Source organism: Cervus elaphus, chromosome 28 (assembly GCF_910594005.1).
Source record: "Cervus elaphus chromosome 28, mCerEla1.1, whole genome shotgun sequence".
Taxonomy (NCBI): Eukaryota; Metazoa; Chordata; class Mammalia; order Artiodactyla; family Cervidae; genus Cervus; species Cervus elaphus.
Genome location: NC_057842.1, coordinates 62,545,814 through 62,568,818, shown reverse-complemented (window position 1 = coordinate 62,568,818; position 23,005 = coordinate 62,545,814). Strand labels below are relative to the sequence as shown.

The 23,005-nt window shown below is 39.3% G+C and overlaps 1 protein-coding gene across 2 annotated transcripts; it reads right to left on the bottom strand.

Annotated features, from left to right (window-relative positions):
- Positions 1 to 247: 247 nt before the first annotated feature.
- On the bottom strand, positions 248 to 22,666 carry AKIRIN2 (akirin 2). 2 transcript variants are annotated; one of them, XM_043889859.1, is made up of 5 exons: positions 21,872 to 22,666; positions 4,714 to 4,857; positions 2,734 to 2,883; positions 855 to 926; positions 248 to 591 (listed from the first exon to the last, which is right to left on the bottom strand). In XM_043889859.1, exons 1-5 carry the CDS (start codon positions 22,104 to 22,106, stop codon positions 581 to 583), a joined length of 612 nt encoding a protein of 203 aa, XP_043745794.1. In that variant the 5' UTR covers positions 22,107 to 22,666; the 3' UTR covers positions 248 to 580. The 2 variants fall into 2 exon arrangements, with proteins under 2 accessions (XP_043745794.1, XP_043745795.1); XM_043889860.1 differs by lacking the exon at positions 855 to 926.
- Between the last annotated feature and the right edge of the window lie 339 nt (positions 22,667 to 23,005).

The following is a 23,005-nucleotide window of genomic DNA, read 5'->3' as shown; positions in this document are numbered from 1 at the left end:
CATTAAAAAGACTGATAGAATAAATAAAAACTACCAAAAAAAAAAAAAATCCCAACAGGGAAATCATATAAACCCATTTGAAACCTAAAGAAGTCCTGGAATACAGAAATGCCCTCCTCCTTCACTAGTTCATAGGAAGCACTGTAGGCTATTTGCTTAATAATGTCCTGGGATTACATTCTAAATTAATAACTGGTTATAGCTTGGTTGTAGTGCACAATTAAATTCACACTAACTTCATCTGAAGTGTCTTTCTACAGTTTTATTTACACAACCAGTGAAGGGCATGTTCTTAGAATACCAGCTTTAATCCTTTCCAAACATATTAATAGAAGCCAAATTGTAATGATACAGCAAGTGAGGCCACTGGCATTAACACAGGTAAAGGTCCACGTCCGGGCGGTGTTGACATCAAGGAAATTTCCAAATCCGGTTGCTGCCTAAGAGTGGTTGCCACTGACGAAAGCTTGAAATAACCTGTATTCACAGAGGGGTATTGGCATTGCTGCATGTCATAATTGGGACCTCTTGCAACAACTCAACAAGGAACAAGGCAGCCCATAAATGCAGAAAACGTGATTCATGAAACATCTAAAGGGAGAGAAAAGGAAAATGAGTGCAAAGTTCAGGTCAAAATTTAAACACATGCCAAAGCTTCATCCCTAATATACTGCCCTAGGTATTTAAGTAAGCAAAAGTAATAAGCCTGAATAAAATTTTACTGCCTATTTCCTCCAAACTTTTTCTCCTCGATATTGTTAGGTTTTCTTGTGTATGAAGATAATTATAATGAATTAACAACAAACATCTCCATAAGATTGTCTTGTATTTGGTTCAAAGATAGAAATACTTACAACTAGCAGGCTGTTCTCCATATCGTCGCATTATCTGATCATGTGTAAACTTCACAAATGCATCATATTGTTCTATAAATAAAGGTAAATGTCAACTGCATGATTTGTAAAAATGCCCTCTTAATATATCAAGGCCAGAGAAACTCAGAAGTCCAATACATATAGTGAAACAATTCTAAGTTGGCACTTAGACATACAACCTCAGTAATAATAGCTTATCAAATGGAAAGAGCATGGAGCTTAGGAAACCCACATCAGCTCAAATCACATAACCTCATGTATAAGCTGGGTGGGGCTTATTTCTTTACTTATTAAAAATAAAGATATTTTTCCTCTGAAAATTATTATAAGTGGTCTGTGAATGGTAACGTACTACAATGAGAGGAAACAGGACAAAAAAGCACAGTAAAATATGTAATTAATCCAAATATCCACCTGTAACTTAGATGCCACAGAAAAAGATGTTATATAACTAACAAATTCTCTCACCTATATTAGCACTTTAACTCCCTAATCGTGAAGTTTACAATATCAATATCCATTAAATCTGTGGCTTAAAAATCAAGGGGGAAAGTCTGATTATGTTAGTGTACATATTTTATTTACTACATTCAAATTATCACATTTTATGGAAAAAAATTTTCTGGATAATTAAAAGAATGCAGCAGATTGATACTGTAATAAAATTATGTATGCGGTGCCAGTTAAATTTCAAGTGTTCAGACTGATGCAAAATTATCATGAAAGGTACAAAGTCAAAAACCTTTGCGAGCAATGTGACCGATAAAGAATTAGTCTCCAAAATTTACAAGCAGCTTATGACAATAGCATCAAAACAGACAACCCACTCAAAATGAGCAGAAGACCTGAACAGACATTTCTCCAAAGAGGACATACAGATGACCAATATGCACATGAAAAGATGTCAACATCGCTATTTTTACAGAAATGCAAATCAAAACTACATCATCTCACAGTGGTCAGAATGGCTATTATCAAAAAATCCACAAACAAATGCTAGAAGGTGTGGAGAGAAAAGAACCCTCCTACGCTGTTGGTGGAATGTAAATTGGTACAGCCACTATGGAGAACAGTTTGGAGGTTTCATAAAAGAGTAAAAATAGAGCTACCATATGACCCTGCAATCCCACTCACGGGCATGTATCTGGAGAAAAATGTGATCCGAAAGGATGCATGCAGGCCAATGTTCATTGCAGCACCGTTTACAAACATGGAAGCCCCCTGAATGTCCACTGACAGAGGCCTGGATACAGAAGGTGTGGTCTATGTATACAACATGGAGCATTATGCAACCATTAATAAGAGCGAAGCAGTGTCATCTGCAACAACCTGGATGGACCTAGACAGTGTCGTACTGAGTGAAGTCAGAGAGGGAGAAATTATCTATGACATGTTATATATATCTGGAATCTAACAATACCTGAAACTACCTCAAACATTGTTAATCAGCTAATACCCCAATACAAGATAAAAAGTTCAAAATCTGGATAAGTAAAATAAAAAAAGGTAGAAGCAGAACCTAGAAATATAAAAAACAACCAAGAGTTAAAAAAAAAAACCCACAAGCAAACTGTAGCCCGCCAGGCTTCTCTGGAAACAGCAAAAGCATAGGGTATTACCAAAAGAAATATCTAGTGTCCTAATACTGCTGCTCATCTACATGGCTAACAAGTACTATTGCTTAAAGTCACTAAGGAGGGCCATGGCTATAGCCAAGTTCATCTCCTTTCTTGAACTGAAATTCTCTGGTTCTTAGAGAAGACTCCTACCAGTGTATACAAGGGGTAATTTAACTGACGTGTAAAATGTAAGAATTTCTTTGGATGAGTTTCTGGAAAGACTCTAAAACATCTCGTACCTGCAAGTTTTGTGTTCAATATTTCTTCATATTCTTCTCGAACTTTCTCTTCACGTTCTTTCAATAAACGTTCACAGATCATCCCAACCTGCCGTAGAGTGAATAAGGGCTGTTCTTTTTTTAATGGTGAGGATGTTCCCGATGGAGTCCCTATGTACAAAGTGAACAAAAACCTCATCAGATTTAGAGCCACCATAGAAAAGGGTCATCTAACTGAGGTGGTTTCATGTGAGTGTTTTCAGTGCCCATATAAAAGCATTTCCCATCAGTCTTTAGCAGTGTTTCCCTAGTCTTAAATCAGGTTTAATCCTATCAGCTCACAACTTTGGAAAGACACAGCAAGATGTATGCCATCAAATATAAGGGGGGAAAGTGTGAAGGTGAGTTGACAGAATAACAAAATACAAAGTAAATGCTTTTAATTATTAGCTAGGAGAGGCTTTGTAAAAATAAATACTGAGAATATATTCCTAATACTCAACATTAAATTTTACAGTTCAGCATCCTTAAAGACTATTAATGTAGCAGCCACTTAGATAGCGATAGATTTTTCAGAATGCATTCCTCTTGAAGTATTTACTTAGAGTACTTTTATTTTCCAAAAACATCATTCCTCTTTTCTTGAAGAACATCTGAAATTAATCTTTTTTAGAACTCAGAGTTGACAGTCACCCATGGTAACACTGCTGCAGGTATTCTATAGACACAAACACACAGATGTGCTACCAACTGTTTGTCCTGTTTATCTGCCCCAATTCCTCCTTATACTTGCTCTTTATTTACTTGATGGCTGGGACCAGTTAACTAATAAGTATGTCTGTCCTGTGTCCAGCGTCAGCTGTAACAGACACCACAATTCTTGTGTACTGATACACAAGAATAAAGCACACCAGCTTTAGTCCACAGCTACCAAACTAAGGCTATCTTTATTTACTTTCAAAATCTCAGCTTTGCTGAGGCTGCCAGTTAATTGATTTTATAAGAAGTAAACTGACAAATAGAGGAGCTTGCTTTCCCACTGATACAAGCCTGTCTCTAACCTCACCTCCCCTTACCAAATTTCACCAAGTTATCTCCTTCACGTGAGAGTCCCTTGGACAGCAAAGGAGATCAAACCAGTCAATCCTAAAGGAAATCTGTCCTGAATAGTCACTGGAAAAGATTGCTGCTGAAGCTGGAACTCCCAACACTTTGGCCACCTGATGCGAAGAACTGACTCACTGGAAGACTGTGATGCTGGGAAAGACTGAAGGCAGAAGGGGATGACAGAGGATAAGATGGCTGGATGGCATCACCGACTCGATGGACATGAGTTTGAGCAAGCTCCAGGAGTCGGTGATGGACAGGGAAGCCTGGTGTGCTATACAGTCCATGGGATTGCAAAGAGTTGGACTGAGCAACTGAACTGACTGATCCCCTTCACTTCAAATACCCCTCAGTTTTACGTCTTAAATTTTAAGAAGTGTATTTGCAAACTATCCTCTCCAATAAAAGGTAGGTAAAAAAAAGATGTAGGATCAAAATAATCAACCTTTAGGCATTATCCTAAAAGACAAGTGTGTGTGAGGGTGTATGTTCAGGGACATTTTTGTAAATACGGTATATAGGAGAAATTTCAAGTCTATCATTATTAAATAATTATGGGAAATCCGTAAAATGCAGTATTTAGTCACGGCAAGGTACATCTATACCTGACAGAGAAGCATATGGCTGTATTTCTTTTTTTCCTCTTTAATAGATGCTATGAATCATGGCATTTATGGAGAAGTCCACTTAGGGGATGGATAGCTGACTTTAAGTCATGGGAATCCAAGTGGCTATTACCTTTTTTGTACCATATTTTTAAGAGATCATGAGGTGCCTATATGAATATTTTGTCAAAAATCAAGGAGAAATAGCAGCTTTATGACTAAAGGCAATTTGTCTTCCTCTTCCCCATAGTAAGTAACATCTCCTTTCACTCGTCAGTTGTTCCATTACCTGGTGAGGCGGGCCCACTGAGGAGAAACGCGTGTGGCTGGGCATTGGAAGCGCAACACGGGTCTGTCTGCTGGAAACTGGTTTCTAAATGTCTTCTCTTCTGCATGCGCTTATACTCCTGTTTTATGTTGTACAGAATTTGTTCTAAAAGAAAAGAAGCCAAAATTTGGCAAGATAAACACTTTCAAGTTAAAAAATAGGTTGGGTTCTACTGAAAATATTATCTTCAAATATCTAGAAAACTTGTATTTTGGGAGGAATTCATTTCAGCATAATGGGGACACTCATTCAGAAATAGCACATACACACCATCTGGAATCCAGCTGTTCCAAAATACCATTCTTTCTGAGCACTCATTAGTTTAAAAAAAAAAAAAAAAGAATAAGCTTTCCATTCAATGGTAAAGATAAGGGAGTCTGAACTGAAACATGTATTTCACTCACATTCTAAGAGTACCAGACTCAAAGGTCATTTATTCACCACACAGAGAACTATTAAACAGGCTTTTCCAAGACCATAAATAATTAGAAGCAGGAAGAAGTATGTAAAATCCAGGTACACAAGAGTGAGAGGTGACAGCAGTAGTCAGCAAGATGACACAGTGGATGTGATACATTAAGCAGCCATGGCTTATTATTATTATTTTATTATTAAGCTCAACAGAACTGATGAATATCACAACCTTAGCAGCAAAGTTCTGTCCTATATCTCTGGGGTAAAAACCCATGTAAAGTGATTGGTACATCACAGATATGCATTAAAAACCACTACACTGCAGTGCCATCCTCTTGAACCACAACCATCAAATGAGGAATGAAAAATAAGAAGCATATCCTTTAGGCCAGTGTGATAAGTTTTAGAAGACTTCTAATTCAAAATAGTGACAGTTAGCCAGCCTCTTCAGAAAATCCCTGAGAGTCCCCTCCAAACAGATTTTCTTACCACCACCAGAGTTCTTAAATTCATAGGATATCCATGGGAAACTACATCCCAGGAAGCTTGTTAATCCCAATCCAAAGCAAAAGTAAACAAAAGTAACAGGCAATAAAATGTTTTGTAAATATAATGGAGTGTAATTCCACACCATTCTAAAATGATGCAATTTAAAAATGAACAAATGCAACTGAAGGCTAAAGATTTATATAAAATGAAGACAATCCTTTTTGAAAAATTTAATACTAGAAGTTTTTGTTAGGTATACACTTAAATTTCACACCTCTTTTTAATTTCCCCAGTAAGAACTTTTAAAGCTTTTGCAAGACTGTGAGGGGTCCTATCAATCAGTCCCTTAAGCATTTAGATTCTGCCAGTTTCATTACTATCACTAGAAAGCAATTAAAAAATAAAGTCTTGCAAATAAAAAATAATCCTGCAAAAGACATCTAGTGATGATTCCATTTATGTAAAATTTTGTGCGTAAACAAAGCTGTTTTAAACATACATGAATACAAAAATCACACACTGGAATGACTAACCTCAGGATGGTTGTTTGAATGTATTGAACATTTCTCAAAATGTTTTAACATTTGTTTATATTAAACAGTCATTTTCAGTCCTTTCCCCTTTATGTGAAATTGTAACATTTATTTTTTTTTAAATTATTTCTTCCATTTATTTTTATTAGTTGGAGGCTAATTACAATATTGTAGTGGTTTTTGCCATACATTGACATGAATCAGCCATGGATTTACATGTATTCCCCATCCCGATCCCCCCTCCCACCTCCCTCTCCATCCCATCCCTCTGGGTCTTCCCAGTGCACCAGGCCTGAGCACTTGTCTCATGCATCCAGCCTGGGCTGGTGATCTGTTTCACCCTAGATAATATACATGTTTCGATGCTGTTCTCTCAAAACATCCCACCCTCGCCTTCTCCCACAGAGTCCAAAAGTCTGTTCTGTACATCTGTGTCTCTTTTTCTGTTTTGTGAAATTTTAATTTAAAACAAAGTTACCAATGTGAAATAAAATAGCTGTCTACCGGAACAGCTAAGCACCATGAGAGAAACAGGCTTCCTAAGATTCACAGAGGGGTCCAATAAAACCAGTGCAACATCTTGTACCAACCAGGTCAGGCACACATCCTTTTTAAAAAAAAAAAAAAAACTCAGTAGCAAAATTCTTTAAGAGGTTTCTAAAGTAATGATGTTTCGATCTCATAGCAAGCTTCACTCATTTATCATTTTATTTTCAGTTACCATCATGCTGATCAAAAGTGCCATTCAAAGCATTCAAAGTTTACTCACAAAGACTTCAAATGTAATAGCACAATATAATTTGGCCTTAACTTCTTTTGTGTGACTTATTCTTTGATCAGTGTGGTGACACAACTGTTCTCAAGATTCCTTATTCTTCCTTTTGCTTCACAAATAAATCACCCAAAGCACAACCGAAATGTACCAAAACAAGAGCTGTAACAATTTGTTCATTTGGAAGTCTTGAACAAGTTCTAGCCTAAGAAGAAAGATATGGTATGGTAAAACTTTTAAAACTTTAGCTTTATACATCTCCATACCATCTAATATTTAAGAGATATTATTCAGGAACTGTAAGGCATAATTTACAAATGAGTTCACCAATTTAAATGTACAATTTGATGAGTCCTGACAAGTGCATGTAATTCTGGAATCGCCACAACCACAGGAGAGAACTTTATCAGCCCGACTGCTCTCTCATTCACCACCTTTACCGCTGCCACTTTCTCTGCTGTCAGTTCTGTTTTCTGAAACTGCCATCATAGAGAGTAGATTTTTGTCTTCTTTCACCCAGCAAAATGGTTTTGAGATTCATACATGATGTTACATCAACCAGAAATCCTTTTTTGTTAATTAGTATTCCACTGTGTATAAATGGTATACATCACACCTTATCCATTCTTCTTCTGGTGGACATTTGGACTGTTTCCAACTGGGGGCTATTATGAATATTCAAGTACAAGCCCATAGGTGCACAAATTTTTATTTCTCTTAAGTAAATACCTAGGAGTGGAACTGGATGGATTGATTATATGGCTAAAGAAACTGCCAAACCATCTTCCAGAGTGGCTGAATGTTTTGCATTCCAACCAGTAATGTGAGTTCCAGGTGCTCCACATCTTTGTCAACACTTGTCAGAGCTGGAGAATTCTGAATGCTGCAGCACTGCTTTTTATACTTATTACGATAGAATTATGTCATCCAAGCCTCACGGTGCTCTTAAGATGTTCTAATACTGGTTAACATGTGATCAACAATGTTAGTGAATGGTCCAATTTCAGTTCAGTCGCTCAGTCGTGTCTGACTCTTTGCGACCCCATGGACTGCAGCACCCAGGCTTCCCTGTCCATCACCAACTCCCAGAGCTTATTCAAACTCATGTCCATTGAGTTGGTGATGCCATCCAACCATCTCATACTTTGTCATCCCCTTCTCCTCCTCCTCCTGTCTTCAATCACTGCCAGCATCAGGGTCTTTTCAAATGAGTCAGTACTTTGCACCAGGTGGCCAAAGTATTGGAGCTTCAGCTTCAACATCAGTCCTTCCAATGAATATTCAGGACTAGCTTCCTTTAGGATGGACTAGTTGGATCTCCTTGCTGTCCAAGGGACTGTGAAGAGTCTTCTCCAACACCACAGTTCAAAAGCATCAATTCTTTGGCACTCAGCTTTCTTTATAGTCCAACTCTCACATCCATACATGACTAATGGAAAAACCAAAGCTTTGACTAGACGGACCTTTGTTAGCAAAGTAATGTCTCTGCTTTTTATTTAATATGCTGTCTAGGTTTGTCTTTTTTCCCCAAGGAGCAAGCGTCTTTTTAATTTCATGGCTGCAGTCACCATCTGCAGTGATTATGGAGCCCAAGAATATAAAGTCTGTCACTGTTTCCCCATCTATTTTCCATGAAGTGATGGGACCAGATGCCATGATCTTACTTTTCTGAATGTTGAGCTTTAAGCCAACTTTTTCACTCTCCTCTTTCACTTTCATCAAGAGGCTTTTTAGTTCCTCTTCACTCTCTGTCATAAGGGTGGTGTCATCTGCATATGAGGTTATTGATATTTCTCCCGGCAATCTTGATTCCAGCTTGTGCTTCACCCAGCCCAGTGTTTCTCATGATGTACTCTGCATATAAGTTAAATAAGCAGCGTGACAATATACAGCCTTGACATACTCCTTTCCCAATTTGTAACCAGTCTGTTGTTCTATGTCCGGTTCTAACTGTTGCTTCCTGACCAGATTTCTCAGGAGGCAGGTCAGGCGGTCTGGTATTCCCATCTCTTTCAGAATTTTCCACAGTTTGTTGTGATCCACACAGCCAAAGGCTTTGGCATAGTCAATAAAGCAGAAGTATATGTTTTTCCTAAATAACCCTGAATATTCATTGGAAGGACTGATGCTGAAGCTGAAGTTCCAATATTTTGGCCATCCGATGCGAAGAGCTGACTCACTGGAAAAGACCCTGAAGCTAGCAAAGATTGAGGGCTGAAGAAGAGGGTGACAGAGGCTGAGATCGTTAGATGGCATCACCGACTTAAAGCATATGAGTTTGAGCAAACTCTGGGAGATGGTGAAGGACAGGGAAACCTGGTGTGCTGCACTCCATGGAGTTACAAAGAGTCTGACACCACTGAGTGACTGAACAACAAAGTAACAACCAGTAATACAAGCCTCAAGTTCAATATATATAGGCTCAGAGGTCTATGCAGTTTTGAAGCCGATAACCAAGAAATCTCACAACATTCAGTATTCCAGAATTCACAAGTTCAATTTACATATCTGGTCAACTTAAGTTGCTTCCATACCAGCGGGATAAAGGCCTTACATGCATCAACAAAGTACCTATATTCACTTAAACTAAAATCTAGCCATCTCTTATGGAACTAAAATGACATTCTATTCCAAGTACATGTAACATCTGACACTGTGTTGCCAACAAATTTACTAGTCCATTAAAAGAAAGTCAAGTGAAGCTTCACTAACATCAGTTGCACATTCCAGTTTTAATCATGCAGACTTTATATTTCGTTCGTGAAGCGTACATTAAATTTGCAGCAAGCCACAGAGCAAAATATGTATTTTCACGACAATCTACACTCAAATGGTTGTGGTATATCCCTTTTCAAAATCCTTAAAACTACATATACCTAACTCTTGAACAACATGGGGATTTTTAGGGTGCAGAATTCCTGCTGTTGAAAGTCCATGTAACTTGTAGTTCTATCCTGTATCCAAGGGTATGGTTCCTCCATCAGCAGGGTTCCACATCCTTGGATTTAACCACCTTTGGATCATGTATTTACTATTTTATTTACTAGTGAAAAAAATCCACATAAATGGATCTGTCAGTTCAAGCCCACACTGTTCAAAGGTTAACTGTAAAATATTAAGACTTTTTGCACTTATTAGGTTAAGTGAAAGTCAGTATTAGCAGATTTATGACTAAGGGCATTTCCATTCCCAAATCTAGTAAATATCACTGAAGTTGCTAAAGAAATTCTCTGTAATAAGCAGATTATCAGTGAGCCTATTCCTTTGGAATTTCTGAAAGAAAAAAAATATATATATATATATATAAGCAAAAAACCTAGGTAAATGTGAAAAGAAAAGGCCTGGCCTGAGACAATAAAGCCTGTTTACTCATCTTAGTTGCCAATGGCTGCTTTAAAAACCCTGGACACAATGAACAAGGTCAACAATATAAACAGGAGAAGGCAGGGATTTAAAAAAAAAAAAAAAAGCTGCTGATGATGGTAAAAGAAATAGCATCAAGATGAGACTGAGAGCAAATGGAAAATGGAATCAGAAGCAATCAGAAATGTGTTTAAAGGAGAATCACGAAATGGGGGGGTGGGGGTGCAGGGTCATCATCAAGTATCTTTCTAGACTAGAGTCCATACCATAAGATGTCTAAAAATTGGTGGTATGTGAAAATAAATTTTTGCTCCAGACCTGTATGGACTTTCTGTTTTTCTACTGACATAATTACTAGATCAAACATTAACAGTTTCATTAACAGTTTTAACTTCAGGTATGAAAGACAAGTTTATTATCACCTTACATGCTAATTTCTCTATGGAATATCTTTGAAAACAAACAAGCTAAAACTTCATCTAAACAGATTAATTCAAACAATGGGATTAAAAATGAAATAAATCTTGAAAGCCTGTCAGTTCTAGGGAGGAACACAAATTAAATGGAAAAACTGTACACAATTAAGTACAGAAAACCTGCAGTAGCTATTAAGACCTAAAACTGAAACTGTTCCAAATAAAAGAACAGACCAAACCTAGAGCTCCGAACTACAGACACTACCGTGTCTGTATTTTATCAAGTAGACAATTCAGAGTTGCCATGGAGGCCTTCTTTGTAATTTCAACTATTCTCCTTGATCATCTTATCAGAAACTAGAATAGTTCTTATTGACTCCTTTGAGGGAACCTTAAGGATAATATTCTTATCCAGTCAAGAGTTATCCAATTTAAAAAAATGAGCTGATGCCATTTTAAATTTACTTTACAATTACTGCTATGTTAAAAGGAACCTGAAACCAAATTTTAACACAAGATTGTCAAGGTATATCTACAGTTTTAACTTTTATTTGGATTACCACAAATCCTAATAAACATTAATATAGCTGCATATATTTATAGAAACACCAGGGTATTGGCTACAGTATTTTAAAGGCAACTGACTCAGATTCTAAATTTACATTTCACTGCATTAGAGTCATTCATTTATCCCCTACAAGAATTAGAATAACTATAATTAGTACAGGTCAAATTCTATTACTTCACTGGTACTATACAATAGTTACTTATTTGAAGTAAATGGCTCAACTGATTAAATTCTTCAGGTCTAAGTGTAAATTACAAGGTAACTGCGCAGTGAGAGGCACTAAGGCAAGGAGTCCAAGCCAGGCTCAGTCAGCAGGTGGTGCCTCCCCGATACACATGACGCTTCATATCTCTATTTATGTTACATTAGATTCCGTGTGCTAACCATGCTGCTTTTGTTGTTTACTTCTTTACTGTCTGCAAATGTCTTCTCAAGTAGCTTACAAGCTAGAAAAAGAGTAATAACAAAAAATGAAAGAAATAAATGGTGAAAAGAAAGAAGAAACTGAATTATCCAAAACCAAATATCCAAGCTTTGGAAAACATTTAGTGCCAAATCTCAGGTTCTATTTCAAATAACCATGGGCCATCAAAACCAGATAAGGTCTGGAAGGACAAAGAGCAGACTCCTTGAGGAGGACTATAGGGCAACACAAGCAAGCTAAACTAACCTGTTTCTCATAACAACTTATTAGGGCCCCCAAAACACACACACACACACACACATAAATAGAGATACGGCATATCTGGAAACCAGAGGTTGCAAAGTGATGATTCATGAATTAAATGGAGTCCAAAGACATGTCTGGCCTGAACTTTTTTCAAAACAATGTGGCCATCATTCAAAAGTTGAATGATCAGATTTCTGACTACTGCTGATGGGGAAGCAGTGGTTGGGGGTGGGTATTGGATTATGTGGCAAAGTTCAGCTCAAGAGTGGCTGCTGCCTTTTGGGTATAAGTTCTCAAGTGCTTCTAAAACTTTAACGCACACACACAATCACCTAGGGATTCTGTTAAAATGAACCCTATAAAGGATGGAGCCTGGGTTAAGCATTTTCTAATGAGTTTCCAGGTGATGCAGCAGGTCAGGAGCAAGACTGGAATTCACAAGTCCCCATCTTGTTTATTTCACTCATTACTTGCCTGGAACTGTGGACATCTAAGTTTCTATCCTCTGCTTAAAATAACTCTTACTGTGACAATTAAAAAGAAAAGTGGCTGGTTTATGTACTATTGGACATGCCAGGAAATGGAGAGGAAGACAAGGAAAGCAGTAGCAGCTGAGATTATTACAAGCACAAAAACATTAAGGATGATCTAATTTATTTTGCCACTCTCACCTGGATGGCTTTTGTAATTCTAACACATATCCTTCCCGACCAGGAAAATAACTCTGTAAAACAATTTAAACTTGACCGGTCCTACTAAAGGAGATTCATCACATGACATTAACATAATCAACATGTTCATTATGTGACTGATAGTGAATAAACACATTTGCTTTTTAATTTCTGCTATATATATATATATATATAGGTATATACATATATACATGTATATATATAGTGTGTGTATATATATCTCACACCAGAAGACACTGATTGGAAACCTACAGACATCTTTGTTTAACCCATGTATTCTGTAACTTAACTGTGAATACTTAAAAAATTAAAAGATTTCATGAAAATTCTGACTTGTGGGAGGAAGAAAGGCTTCTGGGAAGGCATGACAGTAAAAAGTCTAAACTTCCCATGGCTGAACCTGAACTAAAGATTTAAATTAGAAAGTCACCTGTAAGTGGAAATGGAAGTCAGGAGCATGCATGCATGTGTGATCACTTAAAGGAGCTATTAAGCCAGCCAGAAGTAGAGCTGAATGAATCTAGAACTAAAGAACTCATGGCCAGATGAACACAAAAAGAACAGCTGGAGGAGTGGAAGAAAACAGTGCTGTCACAGAAGATTAAAATACACAAGATATTTCAAAAAGAAGGGAGTGTCAGCAGTGTAAATGCTATAAGGAAGGTCAAACAAGATGAGGACTGATCGGGTGCCATGGAAGTCATCGCTGGCTTGACAAAGCCATCTGAGGTACAAATATACTGGGAGTAAGTTGAGAGCCCCGTGGACTTAAGCAGACTATCTGCAATCAATTTGAATCTAGTTTTGAAATGGAGGAATCTGGATGACTGCAGGAGCCAAAATGAAGATGCTTCATTTCCTTTATAATGGGAGGCTTGACACTATTTAAAGCCAAAAGCAAAGATCTGGTTGACAGACAAAAACCAGAGGATAAGGTTCCTCTGGAGACAAGTGGGATCCTTTCCTCACTATGTAAAGGGCTTTAATTATCTCATTTAATCCTCCTCAATGATACTAAAAACAAAAAAATATTCAAAAACACTAGTAGAGTAGGTACTGGGAAAATGAAGACGCTGCCATTTGATGGCCTCTATTTTTTCCATGAAGTAGAAGTAAAAGGCAAGGTTATTCACTGAATAAACGGCAGGATTGCTGGACAATGTAAAAAGTCCCACTTGAGGTTGCCCAACTGTAACTATCTCCAGCACTCAGGGACAGGAAATGCTCTTAACTCTCATGACATCCCCAGAAGGCAGATACCACTATCAAGTGCACACTTTTACAGATGAGGAAAATGAGGCTTTACTGCAATGTCTTCTGAAAGGGCATACAGCTGGAATAAGGCAAACCCAAGCCTTATTTAACTTATATGCAGAGTACATCAAGAGAAACGCTGGGCTGGATGAAGCACAAGCTGGAATCAAGCCGGGAGAAATATCAATAACCTCAGATATGCAGATGACACCACACTTCTGGCAGAAAGTTAAGAAGAACTAAAGAGCCTCTTGAAAGTGAAAGAGGAGAGTGAAGAAGTTGGCTTAAAGCTCAATATTCAGAAAACTAAAATCACGGCATCTGGTTCCATCACTTCATGGAAAATAGATCGCAAAACATTGGAATCAGTGAGAGAGTTTATTTTGGGGGGCTCCAAAATCACTGCAGATGGTGACTGCAGCCATGAAATTAAAAGACACTCCTTGGGAAAAAAGTTAGACAAACTTAGACAGCATATTAAAAAGCAGAGACATTACTTTGCCAACAAAGGTCCGTCTAGTCAAAGCTGCGGTTTTTCCAGTAGTCATGTATGGATGTGAGAGTTGGACTATAAAGAAAGCTGAGCACTAAAGAATTGATTTTTTGTATTGTGGTGTTGGAGAAGACTCTTGAGTCCCTTGGACAGGAAGGAAATCCAACCAGTCCATCCTAAAGGAAATCAGTCCTGAGCATTCACTGGAAGGACTGATGCTGAAGCTGAAACTCCAATACTTTGGCCCCTGCTGTGAAGAGCTGACTCATCTGAAAAGACCCTAGTGCTGGGAAAGATTGAGGGCAGGAGGAGAAGGGGACCACCAACTCAGTGGACATGAGTCTGAGTAAATTCTGGGAGTTGGTGATGGACAGGGAGGCCTGGCTTGCTGCAGTTCATGGGGTCACAAAGAGTCAGACACGACTGAGCGACTGAACTGAACTGAAGCCTGATCTCAAGGCCTAACCTCTTAACATCTACTACCCTCTCCAGTATCATACTGGCACACCTAGCCAATATTCCATGAGTACCTAAAGTGAAAATCAATCAGAAAAACAGAATGTCTGTTAGAATAGAGGGATGCACCACCATGTACTACTAATACTTCATGCAATGAAATATCAAACTCTATGACTGTTAAGGTAGTAAGCTTTTGGCACATAATTCTCATCTACTTAGAGCCCTGCAAATACAATCACTGACTGTAATAGGGTAATTATAAGAAATGTTTGTATTACATTCAGATATTTATACAAGGGATGCTTCAAGTGTCTCTAAACTGCTTCCTCTGAGGATTGGCATCTGTAACTAACCAGAATGATTTACTGGTGTTTCAACAGTTAGGAATTATTCTGAACTGACAGGTCAGCATTACCACACATGCTGAGTACAAAAACAGCCTCTGATAATGTACTATTTCACCCTGAGCCATGGATCAGTTTCCCCCATCTGTCACAATCACCTAAAACCTCCTACAGTTTTAACCAATTATACTGCTTAGAAAAGTTTTTCTTACAGAGAATTATGCATCAGCATTAGGAACAAGGCAATCTTCTGTAACAAAAGGCAAAGTTCAAGTAAAGTAATGTTTGAAAAGCTGGCTTTCTACAACCTTTCGAATTCTACCCCCATTCTATTCAACTGCTACATCAGTTCAATGATGCTATGCTTTTAAAAAAAAAAAAAAAAAGAAAGAAAAGCAACTCTTCTAGGTCCATCTCTCCAAACTTCCTCCCTTTAGTTCGATTTTTAGAGGGAGTTTTCTAAGAATTAACATTAAGGGAAATGAAAATAAATACTAAACCAAAGTCTGAATGGACACTACAGACTAAAACAATTTCAGAAACAGTCAATAAATAAGCTTCAGAAGTAAAAGTGTGATGTAATCAGTAAGCCACTTTCAATGCTCAGCCTGTCAAAGGTGAAAATAATGCTAATATGGACAACTGTCCACAGAGAATTAAAATAAGTATTTGATAAGCCATAAAGTTTATGGTATTTTTCTTCACATTTAGATAGTTTTATAAGTACCAGCAGTTGCAGCTCTTGTCGGCACCCAGAGACTGTCTTTTCTTTGCCTAACCAGCCTAGAATCTGAAACTCAAAGGTTCACAAAAGCTTGAATAAGTGACTTTCAGAGGAAGTACTTACATTTTTTAATAAAGGTAAGAAAATCCAGGTACATGAACAGAGAATTTAAAAATACAGTCAAACTCAAAAATTGTATTACTGAAAAAAAAATTCATAGTTTTAATACAATCAAAATGTTGTAAGCATTTATACTTCAGGATGATCTATGATATGTGACAGACAAAAATTAGTGACTTAGTTTGTAAAGAGAGGAAGAAAGCAGTTATACTCTACGACAAACTACAAGCATATTGTGAGCTATTTTTCTAGTGCTGGAAGGATAAAAACCACTACCACTACCCCCAAAAACCTATCATCACAAGAAAGATTATACAATCTGGCACAATGCAAAACTATGATCAAAGGGCTCAAAATAAACATCAAAGTTGACACTAGAATTTTGATTTACCTGCAAGGATTCTCTCCCTGCTCAATTATAATTGCGGTATCTTCCCATCAAAAAAAAAAAAAGTTTAAAATCATTCAATTCCTTTAGAAATGAAAGCTCAGAACTTCACATTACAAATTATTTTTCCTAAAAATCATGTAAAATCTTTGAAAATGGTAAAATCCTTGTAAATGGGGCTATTTCAAATATTGTAATACACATAACCATGTGGAGAAGGAAATGGCAACCCACTCCAGTACTCTTGCCTGGAGAATCCCAGGGACGGGGGAGCCTGGTGGGCTGCCGTCTGTGGGGTCACAGAGAGTCCGAAACGACTGCAGCGATTTAGCAGCAGCAGCACCATGTTTATCGTCACTATTCAGAAACATGAAGGAATACTTCTGGTGTACTTCAACAGCCTCAAAATACTATTCCAAGTAAAACTAAAATAAATGCAAAATTTCTTGTTACTACTCATTTGTCTGCATCGCAGTTTTAAGATATGTCACATATTGTCACTTTATTGTCACAAAATAGTCTAAAAAGAAAAACTGGTCCAGAAGAAGTGAAATTGTATTTTTCTCTTAAACTGCCCAAACCTTAATTCAACAAATACATTCAGTAAATATTTTAAAACTCTGTATAACACATTAAGAGAGAGAAGGTATAGCAGGTAATTCTCAAACTAGGCAAGTCCCACCTACCCTCTCAAAATCCAGGGGACAACCCTGGGGATCACCAACAGTCTTTGCTACAAAACTGCCACTGATATTTCTCAGGTGTGTTTAGAAAGTTGAGAAACAATGGTAAGCTGCTGAGTTCTAGAAGTCCTATGCTCAGTAGTAAAATTGAAGATGCATCTCTTAAACTAAGATCATCTGTGAAGACCTCTTCACCATCTGCAGATGCCAGACAGGTTCATATAGGCTTTAACAAGTATTCCACTCTCTTCATACTTTTCTGAAAGGAGGCAGTCTTCTCAAAGTCAAGAAATGCACTGTGGTTTCACATATGCATAGACAACATTCTGGACTAGCACAGGGTTAGTAGTAGTAACTGTTGGTGCTACTAAGTACTTGCAAGGACTGTAAGTTGCCGGTTAATTCACCTATGGGGCTTCCCAGGTGGCTCAGTGGTAAAGAATCCGCCTGCCAATGCAGGAGATGCAGATTTGAAACCAAGGTAGGGAAGATCCTTTGGAGGAGGGCATAGCAACCCACCCCAGAATTCTTGCCTGGGAAATTCCATGGACAGAGGATCCTGGTGGGCTACAGTCCATGAAGTCACAAAGAGTCAGACACGACTCAACCTTGTACACAATTCACTTATGAGCACTAGAAAAGACCCAATACCGTTCATTTTCTTGTTTCGTGAACCAACTACCCAAGAGGTCCAAACTTAACCTATGCTATCATTATGCATTTTTCTTTAAGTGGAAGAATAATCAAAGGTTTCTTTTCAAAGAGGAAAAACACACAAAAATGGGCACTTCCAAATAACCTCTTTCTCAACCTTTCAAAACTAAAGCATTTCTATCACTGTCTTCCTGTCTATCTAAACACTTAGGAAAAGGCCTGAGTAATACACAATATATTCTTTTTCCTATAAAGCCATTCAGGAAAACTGAAGAAATTTTATTGTTCTCCTTTACATCAGAGCATTTTCACCTAACAAAGAGTTAGCAAATCTTTTCTCTGATCTAGACACGTTTACACTATGTGCTTCTGTGCTCAAGATAGGCTCCCATTTTTCTACTTCCAAAACAAAATAGCTTAATAATGAATACAACTGCACTCTGCTTTTAATGGCTTATAAACTTACATGATTCTTAAATGCATAATTCATAGGACTATTAAATAACCACAGCTACATACGCAGTCCTAAATAAAATATCAGGTTTGAAGTCCAAAGTACAAAGACCATTAAAAACAGTTTATTTGCCAAATCCACTGAGAAACTAGAAGCAACCTAACAGCTGTCTAAATAACCACAAAATATTAAAAACACTTCTGGCTCAATATAAATGACATCTGAAGTGAAATGGTGCCTCCTCCAACAGACATCTCATTTGTTTGTGTAGAACCATTTATACTTCATTTAAGCCAGCTGGTGTCTCCATTTGCAGACATGCATCAATGTCTACAGAACAATCTAAGTTCCTGTAAACCCTTCCCCATTCACAAGCTGCAATTTCCATTCTTAATGGCAAGTTTCCAGCAAATACAATGAGCTTTTACAAAGGAATTTAACTCTTCATCCAACTCAATTCCTAAGGCAGACTAGAGCAATGGTAACAAGTCAAATGATGTGTATAAACCTGTCTAGCAAATTCACAAATAGGTTGAGTTCACAGAAGGATCACTTCATTCAGCCACTCATTCATTCACTACACAATTATGAATAACAATGTGTTGGATTTGATTGACAGCCCCATGTATTTTGATTTTATTAAAATATTTTTGCTCCAGGGAATGTCATGACAATCTTTTGGCTAAGTGATAATATTCTGAGAGGTTTCAAAAACCAATCAACAAGGATAGAACTCTTTGAAATAAGCTCTCAATTAACTTGCCAGGATGAGTACGAATAAAGCTAAGTAGAGGCATTCATTTTTCCAACCACAGCAAATGGTTCCCACCACCCCCCATCTCCAGTTACCATGCACTTTTCTTTTTCCACATGCTGAGATTACTACAAACCTCACTGCCAACACCCTCAACGAGGATTGGACAAACGTTTTCTGAAAAGAACCAGACAGTAAATATTTGGTCTCTGGGAAAATACAATCTCTGTCACAATTACTTGACCCCTCTGTTGTAGCCGGCAAGGGATATGGACAATACTTCAAAAAAAATGAGTATGGTTGTGTTCCAATAAAACTTTATTTGCCAGTTCTTTCCTTTTTCCTATTATTAAGTTGCAATAGTTTGAAAAATATCGATTTAAATAACAGTCATCAAGTCAAACCTTCCTGAGATGACCAACAACCAAAAAAACCAAAGCTAGGGCTTAAAACAGATACTCAGTTCCTGAAGCGACAACATGACTTCAGCGACGTATCAGAAAATACTTATATATAAATATATCCAGAGAACAAAAGTAAATTCATAATAAATTATACACATGTTCTGAAAAAAATTGCACTTCAGTAGTCTAGTTGTAAATTGTTTAAATTATATTTGAACCCACAGAAATGAAAACAAAGAACTCCCACAGAGCCCCAGTCAATTTCATTTTGGTAAGTTGCTTTCCATTTCCAATCCTAGCTACTTACTTCTGCTAAAGATATATGGTATTCACTCTAGACAAGCTTAAAGAATCACCACTTTTAAAATAGGAATTTAAAAATTAGGTACTTGGAAAATTATTTCCAAGTTAGAGGACATGAAAACTGGGAAGCTCTGTGATACCTGCACAACACTGCAGCTCCCATTATGACACCATTACCAAAACCACACAAGAACAAGCCCAAAACCGGCCGTGTAAACATAACGCTAAATTAAAGTGCATGCAAAAAAATGTCACTCCAAGACCACAGTTAAAAAGGTAAATGTTAGCAACTCAAAAGTTAATCAGTTTTAACTGCTGTTCTCTAATTGAAATAGCTAGAAAAAACACTTTTCAGAGACTCAATAAATATCAGTTAGTGTGTGACTTTAGAATTCAGGATATGATCAAACTTACAGCGGATGTCAAAAACACCTTGAAAAACAGAAAACATACCAATATTTTGGGAAAATGTGAATCTGAATCAGCAGGCTTAAACAATTTCAATAATTCCAGTCATTTTACTATTATAATAGTAATGGTCCACTTAACTGAAATATAAGAAAATGTGAAGTCAACTGCATTAGTGAATGCTTCAAATACATCAATGAAATAACAGATCTGCAAAAAATCACCATTCTTTCTGAATTAATACCCTTTAAAGTGAGGACAAATATAGCCCCCTAGCTGACTTACCTTATATGCTCAAGACTATTTTAGCACTGCAATATACTTTAACTCCCAAACCTAACACTGTATTAATTCACCCCCCTCCAATGAAATTTATTGCTGGCTAGCTAGAGCTATTTTTAAGTGGCCTTATTAAGTACAGATTCCACAGTATCATTTCAATTTTCAGTGACAGTCTTTCACTAAAAAGACAAACTCTGAAAATAGTATTAATCCCCAGGAACTCATTCTTGACACTGTTCCAACAGCAAAAGATGGTAGACTAGGCATTTGAGGATCTCCCCATATATTTGGAAAAAGATTATTTTAAAAGTCTTACCTGAAAAATAACAAAACTTACGTCAATTCCAAACCAAGTTACCAGTAGAGTTAAATATTGCCCACAGATTTTCTTTTTAAAGCTAACGATAAATACGTAAGTCAAGCTATGAAAAGGCTTTGTCTACAGATCTTATTATCACCAAAGGCTCACACATGAAACCTTTGCATGCTACACGCACAAAGGAAACATTTACACTACCAGTCCACATAAGCCTATCTTAAGACTATGCCAGGGGCACACAAGCATTTTCAAAGTACAGGAAAAAACGGACACAAACGCAGTACAAAGCAGTCAAGAGGTAGCTCCCCAGTCACTTTCAGTAAATGTTTCAAGATGAACAGCAAAAATATTCTGACGTCCCTTGGAATCCTGGGTTGATTTATTATTTTCAAGGCCTAGCCCTTTCCTTCCAAAGTACTTTCATGGGCAGAAATAAAGCACTTTTAACTAAAGCAACTACTCAGCCCCGCATTTCAATATAACTCGCTTTTCATTAAAAGTTCAAGTTTCTCAAGGTCTAGACATATATAGTGTGATCGTATTACAGTACTCGGGAAGAGCATTTTCTTTGTTGTTGACCCTGCTAGGGAAACAGGTCTTGACTCAGCCAAAGTGGCGTTCTTGTGGGTGATTAATGACAGGCCTAGATCTCGCCCCAGTGACATCCCTCCCCCACCCCCACCCCTTCCGTACTAAAATCAGCCATGTCTGAAGTGGAAGAGGGGCGGCCGCCTAGCCTCAAACCACCCAGTTCCAGAGTCGAAGGGTGCAACCAATCGATTCTGGGAGACAGCCATCGAGATTCGGGTGAAATGTGTGACCCCTCGTTTGCCTCGATTTCCGTGTAGCGCTCTCTCTGATCATTTCCGCTGGGGCTCTCCAGACTACGGAAACGCTCGGTTCCAGTCATTCGGCCCAAAGAAAAAGACCTTCCTCAACCCCACAATACCTGGCAAGGCACCATCCCTCGCCACCCCACCCCCGGCCCCCTCCCCCGATATCAGGCCATTCCTATCATGTCTCCGACAGTCAAAGAGCTCCTTAGGAGAAATGTGGCCGCGGAGGACTCTGCTGAGGGCGGAGAGCCGTCCTGCACCCCCAGTCCCGCGGCCTCATCCCTCGCCCCCACCCCCCGGGCGGCCGCAAGACCGAGTCCCACCTGTGGTGAGACGGGAGGAGACGTCGCCGAAGGGAGATGGCTCCATTCGGAGATACTTCTGCGGCGAGGCGGCGGCGGCCGAGAAGGAAGCGGCGGTGGCCGCGGCGGCCGACGACGGGGAGGCGGCGGCAGAGGTGGGCGCCGACAATGGCGCACATCGCCTCCGTTTCGGGGACGCCGGGCTCAGCAGCGGGTCGAAATCCAGAGTCCGTTTCAGAGTGGCTCCGCACGCCATGGCCGGGGCGCCGGGCTCGGGTGGAGTCAGGGAAGGGAGGGCGAAGGAAGCGGGGAAGAGCGGGGCCCCGAAGAGAGCCTAACCGACAGGCTCAACAGAGGAAAGGCGGGTGGCGGAGCGCCGGCGAGGGGAGCAGAGCCGCTGCCGCCGCCTCCGCGGCAGGGGCAGTGGCCCGGGCCGGCCGGGGCGAGAGCAGGAGGGGCGGTGGCGGCGGCTCACGCTGGCCGCGTCAGGGGGGCTCTTCCGCCTCCTCAGGCGCGGCTCCCCCGGGAGACGCTCCGGCCGCCCCCGCCGTCCGTTCGGGCTTTGCGCCGCGCCTGAGGCGCTCCTGCGCGGAGACCGGCTTCTTCAGAAGTCAATACCAGCCCCGTGAGATGTGAGGCTAGAACGCAGCTCCTAAGACGCCCGAGTAGCTTCCAAAGTTAGAAAGCGGTGGTCGATGCGGCGAGATTGAGAGGCTGCGGCAGCGGCAGGAGCTCCAGCAAACACGTCTAGCCGCTTCCCCTTCCACTGTCCGACTCTTCCACCCGCCGCCGGCCCCAATATGGCGTCAATAACAACGCCGCCGATTCAAATCCTGCGGCCTCAGGGCGCGTGCGCATAGCGGGGGGGAGGGGCGGGAGCCCGAGCATGCATTCTGGGAGTTATAGTTTATCACTGCAGGAAGGACTCTGCGTGAAAAGCGGTTAGGGAGAAGTCACGAAAACTACGACTCCCGTCATTCAAGGCGCGCGATTCCGAGTTCCGGACTGGAATTTAAATCCCCCTACACAGCTTGAGTGTAAAAGGAATTGAGGGGAAGAGAAAAAAGAAAAGCCCGTGAGTGGGAGAAAAGAAAGCCGGCCGGTGAGGAAAGCAGGTTTTAAAAAACCTTTAAAATTCCGGTAGGCGTTGTCGTG

Coding starts and splice junctions, on each gene's coding strand:
- AKIRIN2 (XM_043889859.1), bottom strand. CDS start 22,106: ATGGCGTGCGGAGCCACTCTGAAACGGACTCTGGATTTCGACCCGCTG. Junction 2,884..4,713: donor CAGTGGGCCCGCCTCACCAG/GTAATGGAACAA, acceptor CTTTGTACATAG/GGACTCCATCGGGAACATCC. Junction 927..2,733: donor ATTGAACACAAAACTTGCAG/GTACGAGATGTT, acceptor CTTTATTTATAG/AACAATATGATGCATTTGTG.